Here is a 21,560-nt window from a genome sequence, read left to right as displayed (position 1 = left end):
ACTTTTTCTTGCCACTGTAAATACTCCATATAATGATTGTAGCCAATACACATGACATCAACTTTGAGGTAGACTTAATTAACAAAAATACCATGTCTATACCATGATTACCATAGACCATATTCATAACTAATTATCTCCTTCCATTTCTTAGTCCGTTTGCAAAATCCCAAGACGACAACTACAAAAAGACTCTGCTTTCATGCTTAATTCCACCAACACTGTTCTATCGATTGTAGCCTTTTATATATGAAACATTGCACATTGACTGTAGGTCAAGCAGCACAACCAAGGTGTACTATTTACGTGTAATATTTATTATAAACAATATATGGATATAACATCACAATGAACAAACTTGTTTCACCATAGATTTGATATACTCAATAAAACATTTCATACACTGTCAGATTTTAACATTGACATTTTAAGACATAATCCATGATTTGTACAATCAATAGTGCAAAATCTGTTTTTAGCATTAGTTAGAAATGGAGGGAAAGAGTGACAAAAATCCCTTAATACAGTTTGGTTGTGTTAAGTCAATGTACAATTGGAGAAAATGTATGTTATTTAAAATGTATTCAATACATATTAAAAAGGTATTTTCAGTTGATTGTATGTTTGCTTGTTTAGTACCTATTAAGTACCTATACGATCTATAAAATTCACGTGAATCCAAAAATATGAATGAAGTTATATTGAAGTACAGTACGTACTACTTTACAGATACAGCATAAACCTGGGGATAAGTTCAATGCACAGAGCACTAAGTTCAATGCACAGAGCACAACAACCTATCGCATGTAAACTTGAGCTAAAACCAAACATGTTATGATTAAATCTCTTTAGTAAACCTTCATTCCTAATTCCACACAAATATTGATTAATGGTTATTATAGAATTCTATCTATGTTTACATGGAGAATATGGACGTATTCTCAGATCATTTACTCAGTAGTTATAATCATTATTGAGTTATAATATGGCAGACATTAAAAGTGCATTCTGTTGATAGGTGTAATCTCATTTACAGTGCATTCGTAAAGTATTTCAGACCCCTTCCCCTTTTCGTCATTTTGTTACGTTACAGCCTTATTCTAAAATTGAATTAATACATTTTCCCCCTTCAATTTACACACAATACCCCATAATGACAAAGCGAAAACAGGTTTCTAGAAATGTGCACCTTGTTTCCGTTGATCATCCTCTCTGATGTTTCTGCAACTTGATTGGAGCCCACCTGTGATAAATTAAATTGATTGGACATGATTTGGAAAGGCACACACCAGTCTATAAAAGGTCCCACAGTTGACAGTGCATGTCAGAGCAAAAACCAAGCCATGAGGTCGAAGGAATTGTCCGTAGAGCTCTGAGACAGGAGTGTGTCGAGAAACATCTGGGGAAGGGTACCAAAAAATGTCTGCAGCATTGAAGGTCCCCAAGTATACAACGGCCTCACACATTCTTAAATGGAAGAAGTGTGGAACCACCGAGACTCTTCCGGCCAAACTGAGCAATCGGGGGAGAAGGGCCTTGGTCAGGGAGGTGACCAAGAACCCGATGGTCACTGACAGAGCTCCAGAGTTCCTCTTCGGAGATGGTAGAAACTTCCAAAAGGATAACCATCTCCGCAGGACTCCACCAATCAGGCCAGAGTGGCCAGACGGAAGCCACTCCTCAGTAAAAAGCACATGACAGCCCACTTGGAGTTAGCCAAAAGGCACCTAAAGGACTCTCAGAGCATGAGAACCAAGATTCTGTGGTCTGATGAAACCAAGATTAAGCTCTTCAGCCTGACTCCCAAGCATCAGATCTGGAGGAAACCTGGCACCAACCCTACGGTGAAGCATGGTGGTGGCAGCATTATACTGTGGGGATGTTTTTCAGCGGCAGGGACTGGGAGACTGGTCAGGATCAAAGGAAAGATGAGCAGAGAAAAGTACAGAGAGATCACTGATGAAAACCTGCTCCAGAGCACTCAGGTCCTCAGACTGGGGCAAAGATTCACCTTCCAACAGGACAACGACCCTAAGCACACAGCCAAGACAACGTAGGTGTGGTTTTGGGAAAAGTTTCTGAATGTTCTTGAGTGGCCCAGCCAGAGTCCGGACTTCAATCCGATCTAACATCTCTGGAGAGACCTGAAAATATCTGTGCAGTGATGCTCTCCCTTCCAACCTGACAGAGCTTGAGAGGATCTACAGAGAAGAATGGGAGAAACTCCCCAAATACAGGTGTGCCAAGCTTTTAGTGTCATACCCAAGAAGTCAAGGCTGTAATCGCTGCCAAAGGTGCTTCAAGAAAGTACTGAATAAAGGGTTTGAATACTTATGTAAATGTGATATTTCAGTTTTTGATTTTTTATAAATTTGCCAAAAAAATCTAAAAACCTGCTCTCTCATTATGGGGTATTGTGTGTAGATTGATGAGGGGGAAAAAACAAATTAATCCACTTTAGAATAAGGCTGTAACGTAACAAAATGTGAAAAAAAAACAAAAAAAACATTCAATATCAATAACACCAATATTGATATCCTCAGATTCTAACCTCAAAACCCTTCCCTTTAGCATTTGTTACCAATCAAGTTTTGTACAAATGAAACTGCATTCATGGAATAGTTATGACAAGCTTTAACCGATGTGTTGTCATTCTTCATGACACTGCAGACGTATATTTAAATCTAATTCTAACATTTAAATCTAATTGATATGATATTAACATATACCTTAAATAAAATATATACTTTTTGATCATGCGGGGCATACAAAGAACCGTGATGGGTTCTCTTCCTTGAATACTTCTGAGGATTACAATGTGATTGTCAGACGTGACATTCTCATCACAGGTGAAAATCACACAGCAACACCGACTGTGAAGTGTACCATTTTTAGCAGTCAGATGATAGAAATGTCCAATTCTGTCGAGGGCAAAGAGATTTAATTTCAGTGCTTTCCCACACATTTTGACTGCAGTTATCTAACCTGATGATGATCACGTTAACAGGACGACTTTCTGAGGAACAACGGTTCCACAGGAAAACAGACACTGATCATCTTCCCCATCGAAATTGTCTTTGGAGGAGTGTTGACGCACCGGTAGCTGTTGCCCATTTGTAAACAGATGACGGATTCATCCAACTTGGGCATGGTCGTTTGAGGAAAGAGTGTGGGCTAAATCCCGCCCGGGATCATATACACATGCCAGTAATGTATGCCCTCCCTGTACTCCTGGGGACATCGTTTAGAGGTGTGCCACAGAGTGTCAGTCAGCCATTGATGGTAGAGGAGAGTGGTAGTCTAGTGGTATACATCACCTTCCCTCTATGGTTTCCTGTTGAAGTACACCAATGCTCTGTTTTAACCTCTTAGTAAACATGTGGCTGGCTCTTCCACAGTAGGTGTGTTTGGTCTCCTGAAGATTTGCCTCCAGGGGGAGGAGTAGGAACTGGACTAGGTTGTCCCCAAATGTGTACTGTGGAGAAGAAAAGAAAGACATGTATATGATCACGTGTCAGTGCAGGAGTTTGGTCTAGCGGTAGCACTGCTGCGGTCAACTCTGGGCGACCACAAATTGCCCTTAAAGATCAGGCGTCGACCCTTGCTTCGGTTACTCTCACCACGGAACCTCCACCCCATCTCTCCCTCCGCTCTTAGGACACGGGGATTAATAAACTATGCAGCATTATGGAAAACTATGGACAAAGCACTCAAGTATTGGCGGTTGTTTGGTTTAGTCATGCAAGTGCCACAACCCAACACAAATGTCCAAGACTCTCAGTCACTGCAGACCCAATCTCCTCAGTCATATCCATGAATAAAGAATCAAGCTTTTTTACATCCCGTGGCTGAGCCGCACTTTTACAGCAGGCACGGTAAAGAGGAAATTACCTTTTTACGAGGGCTCATTGGAACCCAGTTTGGCTAAGCATTAGGTCACTCAAAGGATGCACACACACTTGCTTTATCATCTATCATACACAACAGCAGGCCATAAAGCAGCATTAACTGTCTCCTATTGATTTTTATGTGGATGCTGTTGGGTGGTGATGGTGGTCTTCTTGGTGTGTGTGTGTGTGTGTTTATTGTTCACAACATCCCATCATTGTGTCTCAACATAGCATCATCAGCACTAACCTTTTTACAACTCTTCTGTGGGCTTGGCTCATATCAGTAATGGTGAGCCCGGGTTTATTGCCAAGCAGCCTCAGTGCAAGCTGGGATAGGTCGTCTAGGGAGAGACACTGACTGAGTTCTTTGTGTGCTGAGAACGAGAGTGTTCTCCAGAAATGCCTGCTACAGTATGGGCTTCAGGCCTGCTGTCCTCAAAGGACTGGGAGGGGAGGGAATGGGGGAGCAGGGAGAGAGGAAACTGGAAGAGGTGTAAAGGAAGAGAATGAAAGACAAGAGCGGGCAGCAAAGGAAGACCTGGTAAGAGCTTCTTCCAAATGCTCAACAGACGGAACACAAGCCGTCGAAAGGCTGGTTAAACACTAAACACAGCTTCACTATAAGGAATACGGAGAAATAATTATCAACCTAAAGAGCACTATTGGCTTAAGTTTTAACACGCAGCATGTTTCACTATCAAACTATTTCCGTCTCAGTTGCTTGTGAGTGGACTCTGGGTTAAAATGCACCTGGGCATCCCCGCTGTAGGAGTGTGTGCTGTGTGTATGCTCTCTTGTGTGTGTGTGTGTTCATGTATTATTATAATCAATTAGAATCACATGGAGCTGATTTGCTGGTGTTTTTGCATTCTTCTATGTCATTTTGTTTTTGCTCAGAAAACTTTGGGGCTAAATACAAAAATCACCCATGGGCCGCCAGTTAGGGAACCCTGCTCTAAAAATTCCTGTACTAGGAGTGATCGGTGGGTGGACACAGGTCTGGGTAGTAGGTAGGTAGGGATTAGCCTGGCTTTGGGAGAGCGGAGGCCGAATTCATCTGGATGGATGGAAGTCCAGAGTACTGAATAAAGGATTTGGCCCGGAGTGCCCTGATGATGTAATTGAGCAAATGTTAGAGGATAGCTTGTTGTATTAAAAGGTCCAAATGCAGCAGCATTTTTGGGTAACAATTAAAGTACCTTGCTGTGCTTCGTATTTTTGACCATTTTAATGAAAACAAACAAAAATTGCTTATTAGAAGCGATATCTCAAGCTAGAATTTTGCTAGGACTGTCTGGGAGTGGTTTGAGTGAAGACGAGCCGTTATTGGCAGAGAGGTTCGGAACTATTTCTTATTGGTCTATTGGCTACAGCCTGGTGATGTCACCAGGCAGGCCAAAACTCTATCGCACCAAATCAGGATGAAATTTCAAACAGCTCTTACACAAAAAAGGCATTATTAACTTTCCCAATTTCACGGTAGTATTTCAACCTCAGTGTGGAAATGTCTATAAGACATAGGAAAATCATGTTTGAGTGCACTGGGCCTAGAGGACAGAAAGACAAGAGAGGAAATGTTAACTCCCACACTAAGGGTATTTGACAAACAGCCTGACTGATCTCAACGCTGTACGTTACAGGGAAGACATCCTCCTCCCTCATGTGGTACCCTTCCAGCAGGCTCATCCTGACATGACCCTCCAGCATGACGATGCCACCAGCCATACTGCTCGTGCTGTGCGTGATTTCCTGCAAGACAGGAACGTCAGTGTTCTGCCATGGCCAGCGAAGAGCCAGGATCTCAATCCCATTGAGCACGTCTGGGGCCTGTTGGATCGGAGGGTGAGGACTAGGGCCATTCCCCCCGGAAATGTCCGGGAACTACTTGCAGGTGCCTTGGTGGAAGAGTGGCGTAACATCTCACAGCAAGAACTGGCAAATCTGGTGTAGTCCATGAGGAGGAGATGCACTGCAGTACTTAATGCAGCTGGTGGCCACACCAGATAGTGACTGTTACTTTTGATTTTGACCCCCCTTTGTTCAGGGACACATTACTCCACTTCTGTTAGTCACATGTCTGTGGACTTGTTCAGTTTACATCGGTCTCAGTTGTTGAATCTTGTTATGGTCATACAAATATTTGCACATGTTAAGTTTGCTGAAAATAAACGCAGTTGACAGGGAGATGACGTTTCCATTTTTGCTGAGTTTAGGTAAATGCATCAGGAAGCACATCCTCCCTCAGTTCTGATGTTCTTTACTTCAATATCTCCCCCCCCCCTGTTTGAATTCCCAGGTTACAGGCATAGTTGAGGATGTTGTTACCTTCTGGATGGCTTCATAGACGGCCCGGAACGCTGGCTGCTTGTCGTCATGGTAAACGCCTCGGTTTCCGTGGAGAATGAAGACGCCCTCTTGTTCGGCTTCGAGACAGTTGCTGCCGTAGATACAGTGGTCTGGACGGTAGTTCCATTGGCACGGGAACACATACAGGCTCTCTGCACAAGGAAATACAGGAGACGAGAGAGTTAGCTGAGGATTTCTGTTACACCATTGCGTGAGTTGTATACTTACAGAAAACAGTTATTCCTCTAGACAAAGAAAATAGATCGTTTCAACAATCAAGCAACGTGTCTGTCTGGATCAGGTTCACTTGAAATAAACTAAATAAAAAGATCAGAAACATGGAAGTACTATCTGAACCCGTTCAGTGTTCAGTAAGAAATGCACATTTTTGTTTTGGTTGCACAACGGTTTTTGAGGCGGTGGGACCTAATGAAGGTGAGTTTCACCTGGGTTATGATGGAATATGATGTTGAGCAGGTCCTGGTCTCCCCAGGTGATGTTGAGTTTATATTTCTGGAGAAGTGGCATCAGCAGCTCCACCCATTTGAGGGGGACTGACGTCATGTCATTCTGTTACGACAAGTCATAGTAAAGAAAGAAACAAAAATGTTAAATGACAGTGTGAACCACATTCATTCTTACGTGGGTAATGTGACACAATATAAATGGAAAACTAAAACAGCCAAACTCCTGACTGACACCAAACAATTAATAAATTGCTTCATCCTTTCTGTGTCTGAGGCATAGCGATATGTTTATTACAGTACACCAGCATTTTCCAAACTTGGTCCTCAGGACCCCAAGTGGTTTTGGTTCTTGCCTTAACCCTACACAGCTCATTCAAAGCTTGATGATTAGCTGACAGGGGTCCCAAAGACCAAGTTTGGGAAACTCTGCAGTACACCGTTGGTGAGCCACCGCTGGTGAGCTATGCAGAAGAATGGCAACAGTGACCTCCTCTGGTCAATACTGGGGGTGGAGAAGATTTACAGAAAATGCCTTAGCCAACATTACAAATTCAAGAACACAACTACGATAATTTACAAATGACAGTACCAGTCAAAAGTTTAGACACACCTACTCATTCAAGAGTTTATTTGTACTATTTTCTACATTGTAGAATAATAGCCAAGACATCAAAACTATGAAATAACACATGGAATCAGGTAGTAWCCAAAAAAGTATTAAATACATTTTGGATTCTTCAAAGTAGCCACCCTCTGCCTTGATGACAGCTTTGCACACTCTTGGGATTCTCTCAACCAGCTTCACCTGGAATCAGTCTTGACAGAGTTCCCACATATGTTGAGCACTTGTAGGCTGCTTTTCCTCTGTGGTCCAACTCATCCCAAACCATCTCATTTAGGTTGAGGTCGGGTGATTGAGGAGGCCAGGTCATCTGATGCAACGCTCCATCACGCTCCTTCTTGGTCAAATAGCCCTTACACAGTCCGGAGGTGTGCTGGGTCATTGTCCTGTTGAAAAACAAATTATAGTCCCACTAAGCACAAACCAGATGGGATGGCGTATCACTGCAGAACGCTGTGGTAGCCATGCTGGTTAAATGTGGCTTGAATTCTAAATAAAAGCACTGACAGTGTCACCAGCAAAGCACCATCACACCTCCTTTTACGGTGGGAACCACACATGCGGAGATCATCCGTTCACCTACTCTGTGACACAGCGGTTGGAACCAAAACTCTCAAATGTGTACTCATCAGACCATCCACTGGTCTAAATGCCTATTGCTCGTGTTTCTTGGCCCAAGCAAGTCTCTTTTCCTTATTGGTGTCCTTTAGTACTGGTTTCTTTGCAGAAATTCGACCATGAAGGCCTGATTCACACAGTCTCCTCTGAACAGTTGATGTTGAGATGTGTCTGTTACTTGAACTCTGTAAAGCATTTATTTTGTCTGCAATTTGCAGTCTGCAAGTCTGGTAGTCTGCAAGTCTGGTAACTCTAATGAACTTATCCTCTGCAGCAGAGGTAATTCTGGGTCTTCCTTTCCTGTGGCTGTCCTCATGAGAGCCAGTTTCATCATAGCGCTTGATGGTTTTTGCGACTGCACTTTTTTTAGTTGTTGAAATTTTCCAGATTGACTGACCTTCATGTCTTAAAGTAATGATGGATTGTCGTTTCGCTCTGCTTATTTGAGCTGTTCTTGGCATAATATGGACTTATTTTTTTACCAAATAGGGCCATCTTCTGTATACCACCCCTACCTTGTCACAACACAACTGATTGGCTCAAACGCATTAAGGAGGAATATCCACAAATAAACTTTTAAAAAGGCACACCTGTTAATTGAAATGGATTCCAGGTGACTACGTCATGAAGCTGGTTGAGAGAATGCCAAGAGTGTGCAAAGCTGTCATCAAGGCAAAGGGTGGCTACTTTGAAGAATCTGATTTGTTTAACACTTTTTTGGTTACTACATGCTTCCATGTGTTATTTAATAGTTTTGATATCTTCACTATTATTCTACAATGTAGAAAATAGTAAAAATAAAGAAATGTCTTAAATGAGTAGGTGTGTCCAAACTTTTGACTGCTACTGTACCTTCAACAGTTTGGCCTTTCTAGACTCAAAATGCTTTTAACAGAACATACAAATAAATAAGCTGAGAAAGTTCAAGAGATCCTGACACCTCTTCTCAAGCATATACACCAACACACAAAGATGCTCATTCTCACTGACACAATCACCTTGAAGTATTTCTCTCTTATCCGGGTCATGTTCATGAGCATGACCCCAGAGTTGACCCCGGTCTTTCCATAGTAAGGGTGCCGTGCGAAGCGGTTGTACCAGGCGATGCGCGGCTCCTCATGCTCAGGGGCCATGGCTGCCAGATGGGTGGAGTTGAAGAGGGAGAGCAGGGACCAGATCTCCTCTACAGGCTGAAGGAACAAGATATCGGTGTCCACGTACAGCAGAGAGTCTACGTCTTTTAGGATCAACTGGAGAGGAGACAAAAAGGTTAGAATGCCCAAGAACATAGTCAAACATTACACACATTACTCTGACAGCACGCCATGTGCCAGATTCCCTGACCCAGATTTCAATGGAGAATCTTCAATGAAAGTGGTTTAGGTCCAGGAATGGGCTTAATCTGGATCCAATATCTCATAAATAAACGTGTATTGTTCTCAGCAAGGGGGACACTGAACAGTTGWATTTTTTATTATGGCCAGTCTCATCAAACCCTGAGGACTCACCGGTAGGAAGAGCCTTTGAGAAGCACAGGGTTTGAAGAGTTTCTTCCACTCCTTGGCGTTCTCACTGGGGAAGGTGATGGGGTACGTGGTGTAGTTAAACCTGGTCTGGAAGACACTGGGCCACAAGTCCAGCTGAGGGAAAATACACAGGGAACAGACACAGGTGAACAGGTTCGCTTTGACAGAGACAACCACACACCAGCACAGGTACAGATATCTAGCTTCTTTCATTCTAGTTCCATCCTCTTAACTGCTAGGGCCATGYCACTTAGTACCAATATTCATCCTGCCACTAATTCCTGTTCTCCACACTTACAGACTCTCCAAAGCTGCCATGCAGATGGTCCTCTGCGAAAATGTGAAAGTGTAGCGGTTTGGCGCCGAAGAGGAGAGCAGACTTTAACATGGTGAGAGTCTCCTCGAGTCTGGGACCACAGGCCACCACAGCCAGATGGATCCGCTCATCTCTGGTGGCCTCCTGGACGCTGCCGGAGGCTGGCTTCTCCCTGAGATAGTAAGAGAGTAAGAAAAGGGAGGAGAGCAGCATCTTAGGGCACCACTTGCACAGTCCCCGTCGTGGATTTAAAAGCATTGGATTGGGGGAAGTATTGGATGGTGGGAATTCCCAACATTGTTAAATTGACTCCAAGGCCATTGAATGTATTAAACTTTTGAGCTCTATGAACTTTATCCAACATGTTACTGGGCCCACCYATACTCTGGACCTGATTATTACCAAGGGGCTTTCTATTGACATATCCTCTACTGTTGAGGTTGCTTTATCCAATCGCCACTGTGGATTTGTTTACTACCTTGCTGCACATAGCACAGGGTAATACTGAACGCATCATTAAGAAACACTATCTTACCCCTGAAGTTGCTACAGATTTTATTGAGTGTATGAACAATACTCCATCACCTATTGTGCCTTCCTCTTGTGATGATTTAGTTGATMAYTTTAACAGCAAATTAAAAGGGTGACCATTGACGTCATAGCGCCAGTAAAGTTGAAAAAGGSCCTCATCCAAACGGARAGCCCCTTGGATGAGTGAGGAAACKAATCAATTAAAAAGAGAAATTGCAGAAAGGCAGAGCGGAACTTGAGAAAATCAAAGTTGCAGGTCCTTTATGATATCTCAAGAGAGAAACTTGGCATATTTAACAAGGCAATAAGAAATGCCAGACGAGCTCATTTTTCTAACTTGATCACTATTAAAAATCKGAATAATTTGAGAGTGCTCCTCGACCATTGACGGCCTGATAGGTTTGCCGGGGTACAATTTATGTGGACTTCCCTCATCTAAATGTGATGAGTTTGCAGCATATTTCAGAGATAAGATAAGAACCAACATTAGGCTGGGTATCATTCAAGCAAGACCTGATGAGAAGTTTGATGATATGTGCCCTAGACTACCACGCAAAAGGCACTACGGATTTATTTTCCCTGGTTGACACAGACATGCTCAGGAAAGTGATATCACAACTTAAGCCTTGTAGCTGCCTTCTCGATCCTATCCCCACCACCTTCATCAAAACTATTTTTAATTGTATATCTGAAGAAGTGCAAGATATTGTTAAAATCACTCATTGTTCACAGGCACTTTCCCCACTGCACTAAAAACTGCTATGGTGAAACCCCTTCTGAAGAAAAGTAAAACTAGATTTTTTTGGGCAATCTCCAACCTTCCATTTTTAAGCAAAATTCGGGAGAAAAAAAGCAAAATTCGGGAGAAATTGGTGTTCAAACAAAATATTTGTTTAAGTGGCAACATTTTTTACATTTCAAATCTGCTTTTTGTCCACACCACATACGCAACTTTAACTAAGGCTGTCTTCGACACTGTTGACCATGATGTCCTTCTGGACAGACTGGAGAGGTGGGTTGGCCTCTCCGGTCCAGTTCTAAATTAGTTTAGGACCTATTTAACCGGTCGAGAGTTTGTCAAACTTTGGTGAACATAACTTCGAGAAACTACATATTACATGTGGCGTTCCACAAGGTTCGATTTTGGCTCCGGTACTGTTCAGTTTATATACATGTTACCTCTTGGCAGCGTTATCAGAAAGCACAGCATTGATTTTCACTGCTACGCAGACGATACACAACTTTCCATTTCTGTGTCCCCAGAGGATTTTAGCTCCACGGATAAATGAGACTGTATTGGGGATTTAAATACTTGGATGGCTCACAACTTCCTCCAGCTAAATCAAGACAAGACCGGGGTACGTGTTGTTCGAGCCAAAGCAATGAGAGAATCTAGCTGCAAATTTTAATTCACAAGCCATAAGAAGATAAAACAGCAGGCAAAAACACCTAGGTGTTGTTTTAGATTCTGAACAAAATTTTGAATCACACATCAGGAATGTGACCAAAATAGCTTTTTAACCGCCTAAGGAACTTTGCCAAGGTGCGGCCGTTTCTCTCTCAGGCCGACACAGAGACTCATCCATGCTTTTATTACAAACAGGCTTGACTACTGTAATGCTCTCCTGTCTGGTCTACCCAGGAAAGCCGTTGGTCAACTGCAAAACATACAGAATGCTGCAGCACGGGTACTGACATTACACCGGTTTTAAGGTCTCTGCACTGGCTGCCTGTGAGTTTTTAAACTAAGAGTCTTCTATTGGTTTTTAAATCAATCCACGATTGTGTACCCCAATACATGTCAGACATGCTTTTAAGTTATGTACCCAGCGAGTGCCTCAGGTCCTCTGGCACTGGTCTTTTAACTATCCCAAAGCCTAGAACCAAGAGGCATGGAGAGGCCGCCTTTAGGTATTATGCACCCAGCCTCTGGAATAGCCTGCCAGAGAACCTGAGGGAGGCTGAAACTGTAGACATATTTAAAACAGATCTTAAAAACAATTTCACCTTAGGGTGATTTTTAGTTCTCTTATTTATCTAAAATCTTATGTTTGTTGTGTCGTAAATATTTCAGCTTTTATTTTTTTATTGTATTTTTTCTGTAAAGCACATTGCGTTGCATTCCATGTTGAAAATGTGCTGTATAAATAAAGCTTGATTTTTTAATGCTATCTTGCCAACTACTAAATGGTCACTGTTTGTCACCCCGTTGACCATAGGAGTTGGCATACTGAGACCAGGGCCCGGTTTCCCAAAAGCATCGTTCATCGTTAGAACCTTTGTAGGAGCATCATTAAATCTCAACAACTCTGAAGCAATAATCAGTAGACAAAAAATATTCACTAAAAACTGAGATCACCCAAGAATAAATATTAGATATTGTTAAAATATTTGCACAGAGAAAAGTACCAGGAATGGATGGCTTTCCCATAGAATTCCATTCAAGAGCAAGTTTCAGTTTAATAAACTATGCAAAAAAAACTAGATATAGATCTATCAATAATTGCTGTTGATGCCAAAAAGGCTTGACAATCATGAATGTCCTTTTCTACTAAAAACTTTGGAAGCTTTCAACTTTCCAGATTAAATAATACATTTTATAAAAAATATTGTATAAAATGTCCTAAAGCTAAAATATACACAAACAATATCTGATTAAATTGCTTTACAAAGGGGCACAAGACTGATGTCCCCTCACCCCCCTTCCTGTTTGCCCTGGCAATTCTAAAAAAACAAAATAATGGCAATAGGAAAAATAATAAACCTACAGCGATCCTTTAAGTGGACCACAACAAATATTTAATACTTAGGATGATTAATGTGTGACAAATATATAAAGGTCACTAAACTCAGCAAAAAAAGAAATGTCCCTTTTTCAAGACCCTGTCTTTCAAAGATAATTCGTAAAAATCCAAATAACTTCACAGATCTTCATTGTAAAGGGTTTAAACACTTTCCCATGCTTGCTCAATGAACAATTAATGAACATGCACCAGTGGAACGGTCATTAAGACACTAACAGCTTACAGACGGTAGCCAATTAAGGTCAGTTATGAAAACTAAGGACACTAAAGAGGCCTTTCTACTGACTTTGTAAAACATCAAAAGAAAGATGCCCAGGGTACCTGCTCATCTGTGTGAACGCACCTTAGGCATGCTGCAAGAAGGCATGAGGACTGCAGATGTGGCCAGGGCAATAAATGGCAATGTCCATACTGTGAGACGCCTAAGACAGCGCTACAGGGAGACAGGACGGACAGCTGATCGTCCTCGCAGTGGCAGACCACGTGTAACAACACCTGCACTGGATCGGTACATCCGAACATCACCTGCGGGACAGGTACAGGATGGCAAAAACAACTGCCCGAGTTACAACAGGAACGCACAATCACCCCATCAGTGCTCAGACTTTCCACAATAGGCTGAGAGAGGCTGGACTGAGGGCTTGTAGGCCTGTTGTAAGGCAGGTCCTCACCAGAAATCACCGGCAACAACGTCACCTATGGGCACAAACCCACCGTCGCTGGACCAGACAGGACTGGCAAAAGTGCTCTTCACTGACAGGTCGCGGTTTTGTCTCACCAGGGGCGATAGTCGGATTTGCGTTTATCGTCGAAGGAATTAGCGTTACACCGAGGCCTGTACTCTGGAGCGGGATCGATTTGGAGGTGGAGGGTCCGTCATGGTCTGGGGCGGTGTGTCACAGCATCATCGGATTGAGCTTGTTGTCATTGCAGGCAATCTCAAAACTGTGTGTTACAGGGAAGACATCCTTCTCCCTCATGTGGTACCCTTCCTGCAGGCTCATCCTGACATGACCCTCCAGCATGACATTGCCATACTGCTCGTTCTGTATGTGATTTCCTGCAAGACAGGAATGTCAGTGTTCTGCCATGGCCAGCGAAGAGCCCGGATCTCAATAACATTGAGCACGTCTGGGACCTGTTGGATCGGAGGGTGAGGGCTAGGGCCATTCCCCCCAGAAATGTCCGGGAACTACTTGCAGGTGCCTTGGTGGAAGAGCGGTGTAACATCTCACAGCAAGAACTGGCAAATCTGATGCATTCCATGAGGAGGAGATGCATTGCATAACTGAAAGCAGCTGGTGGCCACACCAGATACCGACTAACTTTTGATTTTGTCCCCCCCTTTGTTCAGGGACACATTATTCAATTTCTGTTAGTCACCTGTCTGTGGAACTTGTTCAGTTTATGTCTCAGTTGTTAAAATCTTATGTTCATACAAATATTTACACATGTTAAATTTGTTGAAAATAAATGCAGTTGACAGTGAGGACGTTTCTTTTTTTGCTACATTTATTACTCAACAATATGAAAGCAGATTTAATTAAATAATCTTCCCATAAATCTTACAGATAGAATAAACCTCTTTAGAATGGCATGACTGCCAAATCCAATACCAATTACCCCACTGAAGACATAATTTAAAAAATTGTTAAAAAGTATACTCGGTCATAACAGACAAATAAAAAATGCTGCACATATTCCGAAGTCTTAAGTGGTTTCTACACTTGACACTCAGTTGATCATATTGAAAACACGGGTCTAGACACMCAAAAATCGTTTCGTGGACTGATTGTGTTTAGTTCTGGATGGCCAGATTTCTCCTGTCTGGACGCAAATCAGGCTACCTACCGAAAGCGTATACAGTGGGTGACGTTGCAGGACATACGTTCCTAGCGTGTGAGGAAAGTGTTTGCTGGCCTCATAAATGCTAGCCAGMTAGCTAATGCTAACCCAGTTACAATCCCTTTACCATCGCTTGCTAGCATGCTGGCTAGCTACAGAGGTTAGCTGGCTAGTTTGCCACAGTAGTTTCCTACAGCCATCAGTTGTTGCGTTATCATATTTTGCCTATTACACCATTTGTTGAATGCATTCTAGGCATTTGAATATGGCGCGGGAAAAAGGAATCTGGACACGGTAGACATTTAAATGTAGGTGTCGATGCATGACGCGCTCAGAATTTCATGATCAGACCTCTATGATCAGAATACTAAAGCTGCATGAACTGTGTAATAAATACCATTTAATATAACACAAGCATATCCCTATTACATTGTTATAACTAACTTCTTTCAAAACAGGGTTTCTCACAAACTCATAAAGCAGATACTGAGACCCACACACACCCAGAGACAGATGGCTGACATAGACCTTTTTATCAACACTGACAAGAAAAGGGTGCTTGGTACTGTATTTCACGAGGTACTGAGACACACACATACCCAAGGACAGAGGGCTGACGTAAACCTTTCATAAACACAGATAAGACAGGAACATCTACGCACACACAAAAACTCCTCTTCAGTCTGAACATTTTACAGAGACACACAGAAATGTCAAAATAGGAACATCTACGCACACACCTAATCTCCTGTTTTAGCTGAACATTTCTGAAGACAAAGAACTCTACTCAGAGCCAATGGGACAGTGATACTAGCCTGAAGGAGACCTCGCCCAACTCATCAGAACCAACCAGAGGACCAGAACTTCCAGACTCAACCTACTTTCTGTACTGTATAAAATGTATATGCACTCTGTTATCTGGGCTTATTTCTGCAAGTTCCATATGAGCTAAATGAATAAGTCCGTGCACGCTTGTACCAGATATCTTTACTCTTAAATAAAACTGTCRCTTGTCATACAATTTACCACCTTGYCCGAATCGATCCTTGACCGGCTCACCCTTCTCCATATCCAATTATCAACAACTGTCAAGTCTAGACACGGCCTGAAGGTGGTTTTAACCTTCCAGACTTGGAATTGTATCAACTCGCTACCCAGGGCTTTTATTTGCGACATACGTGCATTCGGGAAGTATTCAGACCCCTTACAGTCTTATTATAAAATGGATAAAAAATCTTAAGCAATTTACACACAATAACCCATAATGACAAAGCGAAAAAAACAGAAATACCTTTATTTACATACGTTTTCAGACCCTTTGCTATGACTATGAGACTCGAAACGGAGCTCAGGTGCATCCTATTTCCATTGATAATCATTGAGATGTTTCTACAACTTGGAGAACATCTGTGATAAATTCAATTAACTAGCAAGCTAGATTGTTGCTTTATAAAGGCCAAAGAAAGCTAGAAATCATTTTTATAAATTTCTCAAGCATTTAAATGGCTAGACAAATATGGCTAACGTAGCCATCTAGACAGGACAACGTTGCTAACGTAGCCATCTAGCCAGGATAATGTTGCTAACTAGCTAACCATGAGCTAGCTAGCTAACAGGCATTTTCCGTTTAAAAAACTTGCTCAAGACAGTTAACAGAATTGTCAATTTAAACAATTGACTAATTACTACATTTAGCTAACATTAGATAGTTAATCCAGAGATTCTTACCTTTGCCTCGATTTGGCAGTCTCTTCCAGATCATCATAGCCCTGGTGAGTGATGTGAAGCTTGAGACAGGCATTTGTAGTTCTGTATGATAGCCACATTAGCATTTCAATTTTGGAGGGTAAATACAGGCAAATATATTTATTTTAAAAAAGTCACATTGTCAGAGAGATTTACACGGTTTTCAAAACATCACGCCAGGGTAAGACGAAACACAGCCCTTATCTGAAGTGTTTCTAAAATCCACAATGGATCAAATGGTATGGTGGGCATTTTCTTTTGGAACCATTTCTGTGTTTGACCGCTAGGTTTCATGGGTATTATGACTACACTACAAGGCCAGGTTTCCCGATAACAATGGAATTTACACATGTTTTAATGATGCATCGTAAAAACAACGGCCGAAAATGACACACCCGTTTCCCAAAACACCATGCTGTGCACTCGATACAAAGTGAAACTTAACTGTCGTTACAKGAGCTGTCACGTGTTGAAAATGACTCCAGAATATAGCCTATTATGTATTCATGTTTTTGTATTAGTATGTTTGACATGTATTCTGTTTCTCCTGCTATTTTGTATGCAATGTTTGATTTAGTAAATTATGTATTTCTTTAGTGTGCAAACTGTGCGCAAGAATGAATAAATAAAGCCAAATTCAATCGCTCGTTCCCTCGTTGCTATAGAAAATATCAAAGTGACCTAAAAATAAAATATGACAATGGTTTTAGCAATTGCTGAACAAATCATTGTAGTCTAACGGCAGGCAGGAATTGGGCTTCAAGTAGGCCTACAGATATTCTACAATTAAACATTAAGTACCAAGACAAGCAACATTGGCATAGACCTAATATGGTAACGTTTAGGTTATTGGTTAGGCTACAGTGAAATTTGTGAGCTTTTAGATAGTTGTAGCCTATAGGCCTAATATATATAAATATTGAAGCAGCTCAGATGTAGTGTAATCGCTTAATGCTAGAGTTTAGGGTCACTTAGAATTGTCTTTGTTTTTGAATGAAAAGCTAATAACATCAAATTGATCAGAAATACTGTGTAGACATAGTTAATGTTGTAAATGACTATTGTAGCTGGAAACGGTTATTWAAAAAAAAAAAATGGAATATCTACATAGGCGTACAGAGACCCATTATCAGCAATCACTCCTGTGTTCCAATAGCACGTTGTGTTAGCTAATCCAAGTTTATAATTTTAAAAGGCTAATTGATCATTAGAAAACCCTTTTGCAAATATGTTTGAACAGGTGAAAACTGTTGTTCTATTTAAAGAAGCAATAAAACTGGCCTTCAGACTATTTGAGTATCTGGGAGCATCAACATTTGTGGGTTCAATTACAGGCTCAAAATGGCCAGAAACAAAGACCTTTCTTCTGAAACTCAGTCTATTCTTGTTCTGAGAAATGAGAAATTGCCAAGAAAATGAAGATCTCGTACAACGCTGTGTACTACTCCGTTCACAGAACAGTGCAAACTGGCCCTAACCAGAATAGAAAGAGTGGGGTGCACAACTGAGCAAGAGGACAAGTACATTAGGATCTCTAGTTTGAGAAACAGACGCCTCACATGTCCTCAACTGGCAGATACGTGAAATAGTACCCGCAAAAGACCAGTCTCAACATCAACAGTGAAGAGGCGACTCGGGGATGCTGGCCATCTTGGCAGAGTTCCTCTGTCCAGTGTCTGTTCTTTTGCCCATTTTAATCTTTTTTTTGGCCAGTCTGAGATATGACTTTTTCTTTGCAACTCTGCCTAGAAGGCTAGCATCCCGGAGTCGCCTCTTCACTGTTGACGTTGAGACTGGTGTTTTGCGGGTACTATTTAAGGAAGCTGCCAGTTGAGGACTTGTGAGGCGTCTGTTTCTCAAACTCTAAACTAATGTACTTGTCCTCTTGCTCAGTTGTGCACCGGGGCCTCCCACTCCTCTTTTCTAACTATGCCTTAGCCTTAAGATGCTTTTGGGAAACCGGGTCGAGGTTGCAGTGGTGTGTATTCATGGACGTCAAGGGAAGCCAGGCTTCCCCAAAACATTTCCCAAGAAAAAAACAATTCATCTTTCAAATGTGTTTCATAACTTTCCTTTAATTCGCAAGAGGCTGAATGTATCTCACCGGAGAAAGCGTCAGAGCGAGCGAAACAGTGCCCCTCTGTCTCTGTTTGTGTAGCCCATCTATCTGATGCTGTCTGGTCAAAAAGAGTAGGACAGTGTTGCAGCATGTAGGTTTAAATGCAAGGGAAGCCAGCGAACATTTGGCCTCCCTTGATACATTTTTTTTTTTTAAGCATAAAATAGTCATTCAGCGTTGAGCTAAACTGTGTGTGCTTAACTGTGAATGTTGTCGAGGGAAGCCAGTTTGGATTTGGCTTCACACCAATCCCATCGAGAGCAAAATGTTATTTACAGAAAAAACTAGAATTTTTGCATTTCGTTTTGTTGTTGTCCTCCGGTGGCTAGCTAGCTAAAATAGGCCCTTTCCTAAACTAGCTGGCTCATTGTTGCCCATGAAATTAAGTTAGGCTACCTGGATAAAATGCTTGCTCGCTAGCCTATAGCAACAAAAACTAAAAGCGTACTGTCTGACGAAGTCATATACTGTTTAGTCAACAAGAAAGAGGAAGGCATTGGCGTTTCTCATGATTCCCACGAGCAACTGCAGCCCCTCATGAGTTTTGAATATTTGTAGCCCACCCCTGCTCTACAAGTAGGGTGAGTCAAAATGTTTTTCTACTTGCACAAACACACACACAAATCAGAACCATAGACAGCCAAATCATATTTAGCTTACATTGATTGGACTACATTATTTTTGGTATCTTTTAATTTTAGACTAAGCATCGGTGATTTGATGATGTTGAAACGGTGCACCACCTGTTTTCTTTGCGACTTGCAGTTACTCTTCGTGTTTCTAACTCAACAGTTGTTTAGTAGTCCAAAAATGTTGCAAACATTAACTTCCTGTAGGTAACCTAACTGTTTGTTACATGCAATATGGTTTATGGACTTCACCGGACAGAGTTCGCTCACCGGTTTTGTTATGAAACAACATTTATTCTGCCACCGTCTTCTTATTGTCTCGACCTTAGGCCTATATATCACGGTGTCAAGGCATATGAACTAACAGGTTATAGAGCAAACACCAAAACCAGGTTGTAACATGGCTTTTTTCTGGCTTGGCTTCCCCAGTGATTTTACCCACGCACAGCTACTGCCAGATTTTAAAATGAGTAAAGTGGCCACTGTCTGCCTTTCAAGGGGTTGCCCCAGCCATGCATAAATGGGTCCCAATAATCAGTTCATTCCACAAACATCAGGAGGCAGTTTACAATAGGGATTCCAGTAAGAACACTGACAATGCCTTACACAAGACAGAACAACAAGTTGAATGCCTTTTGGTTCCATGGTGATTGAATCCTGATAGGGGTAGATTAGAGAGTTACTTTGTTATCTAGCAAACTGCTTGAGTTTCTCTAATATTTGTAGAAATAGATAACTAGTTAGGTAAGTACCCATCTTCTTGAACTAAGCAGGACATCTCTTGATAGGTAACGTTAGCTCACATGGGGGAAAAAAATCAACAAATTGCAATGTGGATAATTGTGAATTAGCAGGTTAATGGATTTAAAGCAGGCAATGATTATCAACATCCTCCCCATGGCATTATGACTTTGGTAACCCATTGTTAGTTAACCCACTGGCTCATTGATCTGTGGTTGTACATCGTCATCCTTATGGTACGGGGCAATGTTTTATCTGTAAAGTCAACAGATTAGCTGGTTAGCTAACGTTAGYTAGTAATCCTGCTAGCGAAGAGTTGTGGCTAGTGTTTTACAAGTGTGGCTAGCTTTAGCGTGTTAGCTAGTGACTTGGCTGACTTCCGTAGCCAACTAACTACCTAGTTAGCTAATCAATTGTTATTTTACCTGGTCCTGTCATCTTCTTGATGGTCGAAAAGGCTCGCCACTCCACCTTTCCTGACTATGTGCCCAGTGTCTTGGGCCCCAAATCGGGGTTGCCTGCCACTGGATTGTTTTGTTCTTCTGTCGGTCCATCCGTCTTCGTATTGCGACTCAAAAGACGAGGCTACCGGTAGTTGATTAAAAACATACAGCACCGAAAAGACAGCAAAGACCATGCACAGTAGAAGTGCATGAAGATAACATCGCATTTTGTGAATAAAAAAAATGCACTTAACCGTACTACCGTAACATTCTTTCAGATATGGATTTACATTGACTAACTAGCGTTGTGTTTACGTCAACTTTGAGCTCCACCTTCTGTCAAGAAACCAAAGCACAGGGGTGTATTCATTACGTCTTGCAAAGGAAATCGTTTACAGTTTAAGAACCAAATGGAAGCAAACAGAGCAAACGGGACGAAACGGAGGGACTTACCTACATTTGTCCAATAGAAACTGTCGTCTTCGTTGTAACACGTTTTCGGTTTGGAGTAAACCGTTTCTATAGCAAACGTTTTGCAACAGAGAAAACGTTTTGCTACAGAATTAGCGTAATGAATACACCCCTAATTACTGTTCCAGATATTATTTCATGCACTACACGGTCAAAAGTATGTGGACTCCGGCTCATAGAACATCTCATACCAAAATCACGGGCATGAATATGGAATTGGTCCCCCCTTTGCTCCAAGAACAGCCTTCACTCTTTTTGGAAGGCTTTCCACTACATGTTGGAACATTGCTGTCGGGATGTTTAGCCACAAGAGCATTAGTGTGGTCGAGCATTGATGTTGGGCGATTTGGCCCGACACGCAGTCTGCGTTCCAATTCATCCCAAAGTTGTTGCCACGAAGTTGGAAGCACAGAATCATCTAGAACGTCATTGTATGCTGTAGCATT

At 41.9% G+C, this 21,560-nt stretch overlaps 1 protein-coding gene across 3 annotated transcripts; it reads right to left on the bottom strand.

The window, feature by feature from the left end:
- Nucleotides 1-296: 296 nt before the first annotated feature.
- On the bottom strand, nucleotides 297-21,003 carry LOC111952943 (glucoside xylosyltransferase 1-like). Of its 3 annotated transcripts, XR_011474219.1 has the most exons (9): nucleotides 20,626-21,003; nucleotides 16,694-16,774; nucleotides 9,768-9,957; nucleotides 9,452-9,583; nucleotides 8,942-9,193; nucleotides 6,683-6,806; nucleotides 6,216-6,388; nucleotides 4,138-4,372; nucleotides 3,390-3,475 (listed from the first exon to the last, which is right to left on the bottom strand). XR_011474219.1 is itself a non-coding variant. In XM_023971979.2 (8 exons), the coding sequence occupies exons 1-8, from the start codon at nucleotides 20,868-20,870 to the stop codon at nucleotides 3,314-3,316; spliced, it is 1,359 nt and encodes a 452-aa protein (XP_023827747.1). In that variant the 5' UTR covers nucleotides 20,871-21,000; the 3' UTR covers nucleotides 297-3,313. The 3 variants fall into 3 exon arrangements, 2 of the variants coding, with proteins under 2 accessions (XP_023827747.1, XP_023827748.1); XM_023971979.2 differs by lacking the exon at nucleotides 4,138-4,372 and having other exon boundaries at nucleotides 297-3,475; nucleotides 20,626-21,000; XM_023971980.2 differs by lacking the exons at nucleotides 4,138-4,372; nucleotides 16,694-16,774 and having other exon boundaries at nucleotides 297-3,475; nucleotides 20,626-20,999.
- Between the last annotated feature and the right edge of the window lie 557 nt (nucleotides 21,004-21,560).

The sequence above is a fragment of the Salvelinus sp. IW2-2015 genome, linkage group LG26 (assembly GCF_002910315.2).
Source record: "Salvelinus sp. IW2-2015 linkage group LG26, ASM291031v2, whole genome shotgun sequence".
NCBI lineage: Eukaryota > Metazoa > Chordata > Actinopteri > Salmoniformes > Salmonidae > Salvelinus > Salvelinus sp. IW2-2015.
The sequence above is the reverse complement of the archived record's forward strand: the minus strand, read 5'-3'. Positions and strand labels throughout refer to the sequence as shown.

What these genes read in the sequence shown, in the direction of transcription:
- LOC111952943 (XM_023971979.2), bottom strand. Translation starts at nt 20,870, where the DNA reads ATGCGATGTTATCTTCATGCACTTCTACTGTGCATGGTCTTTGCTGTC. An exon ending in CATATTCCATCATAACCCAG is followed by an intron (nt 6,389 to 6,682) that starts GTGAAACTCACC and finishes TTCCTTGTGCAG; the next exon opens with AGAGCCTGTATGTGTTCCCG. An exon ending in TCTATGAAGCCATCCAGAAG is followed by an intron (nt 3,476 to 6,215) that starts GTAACAACATCC and finishes TCTTCTCCACAG; the next exon opens with TACACATTTGGGGACAACCT.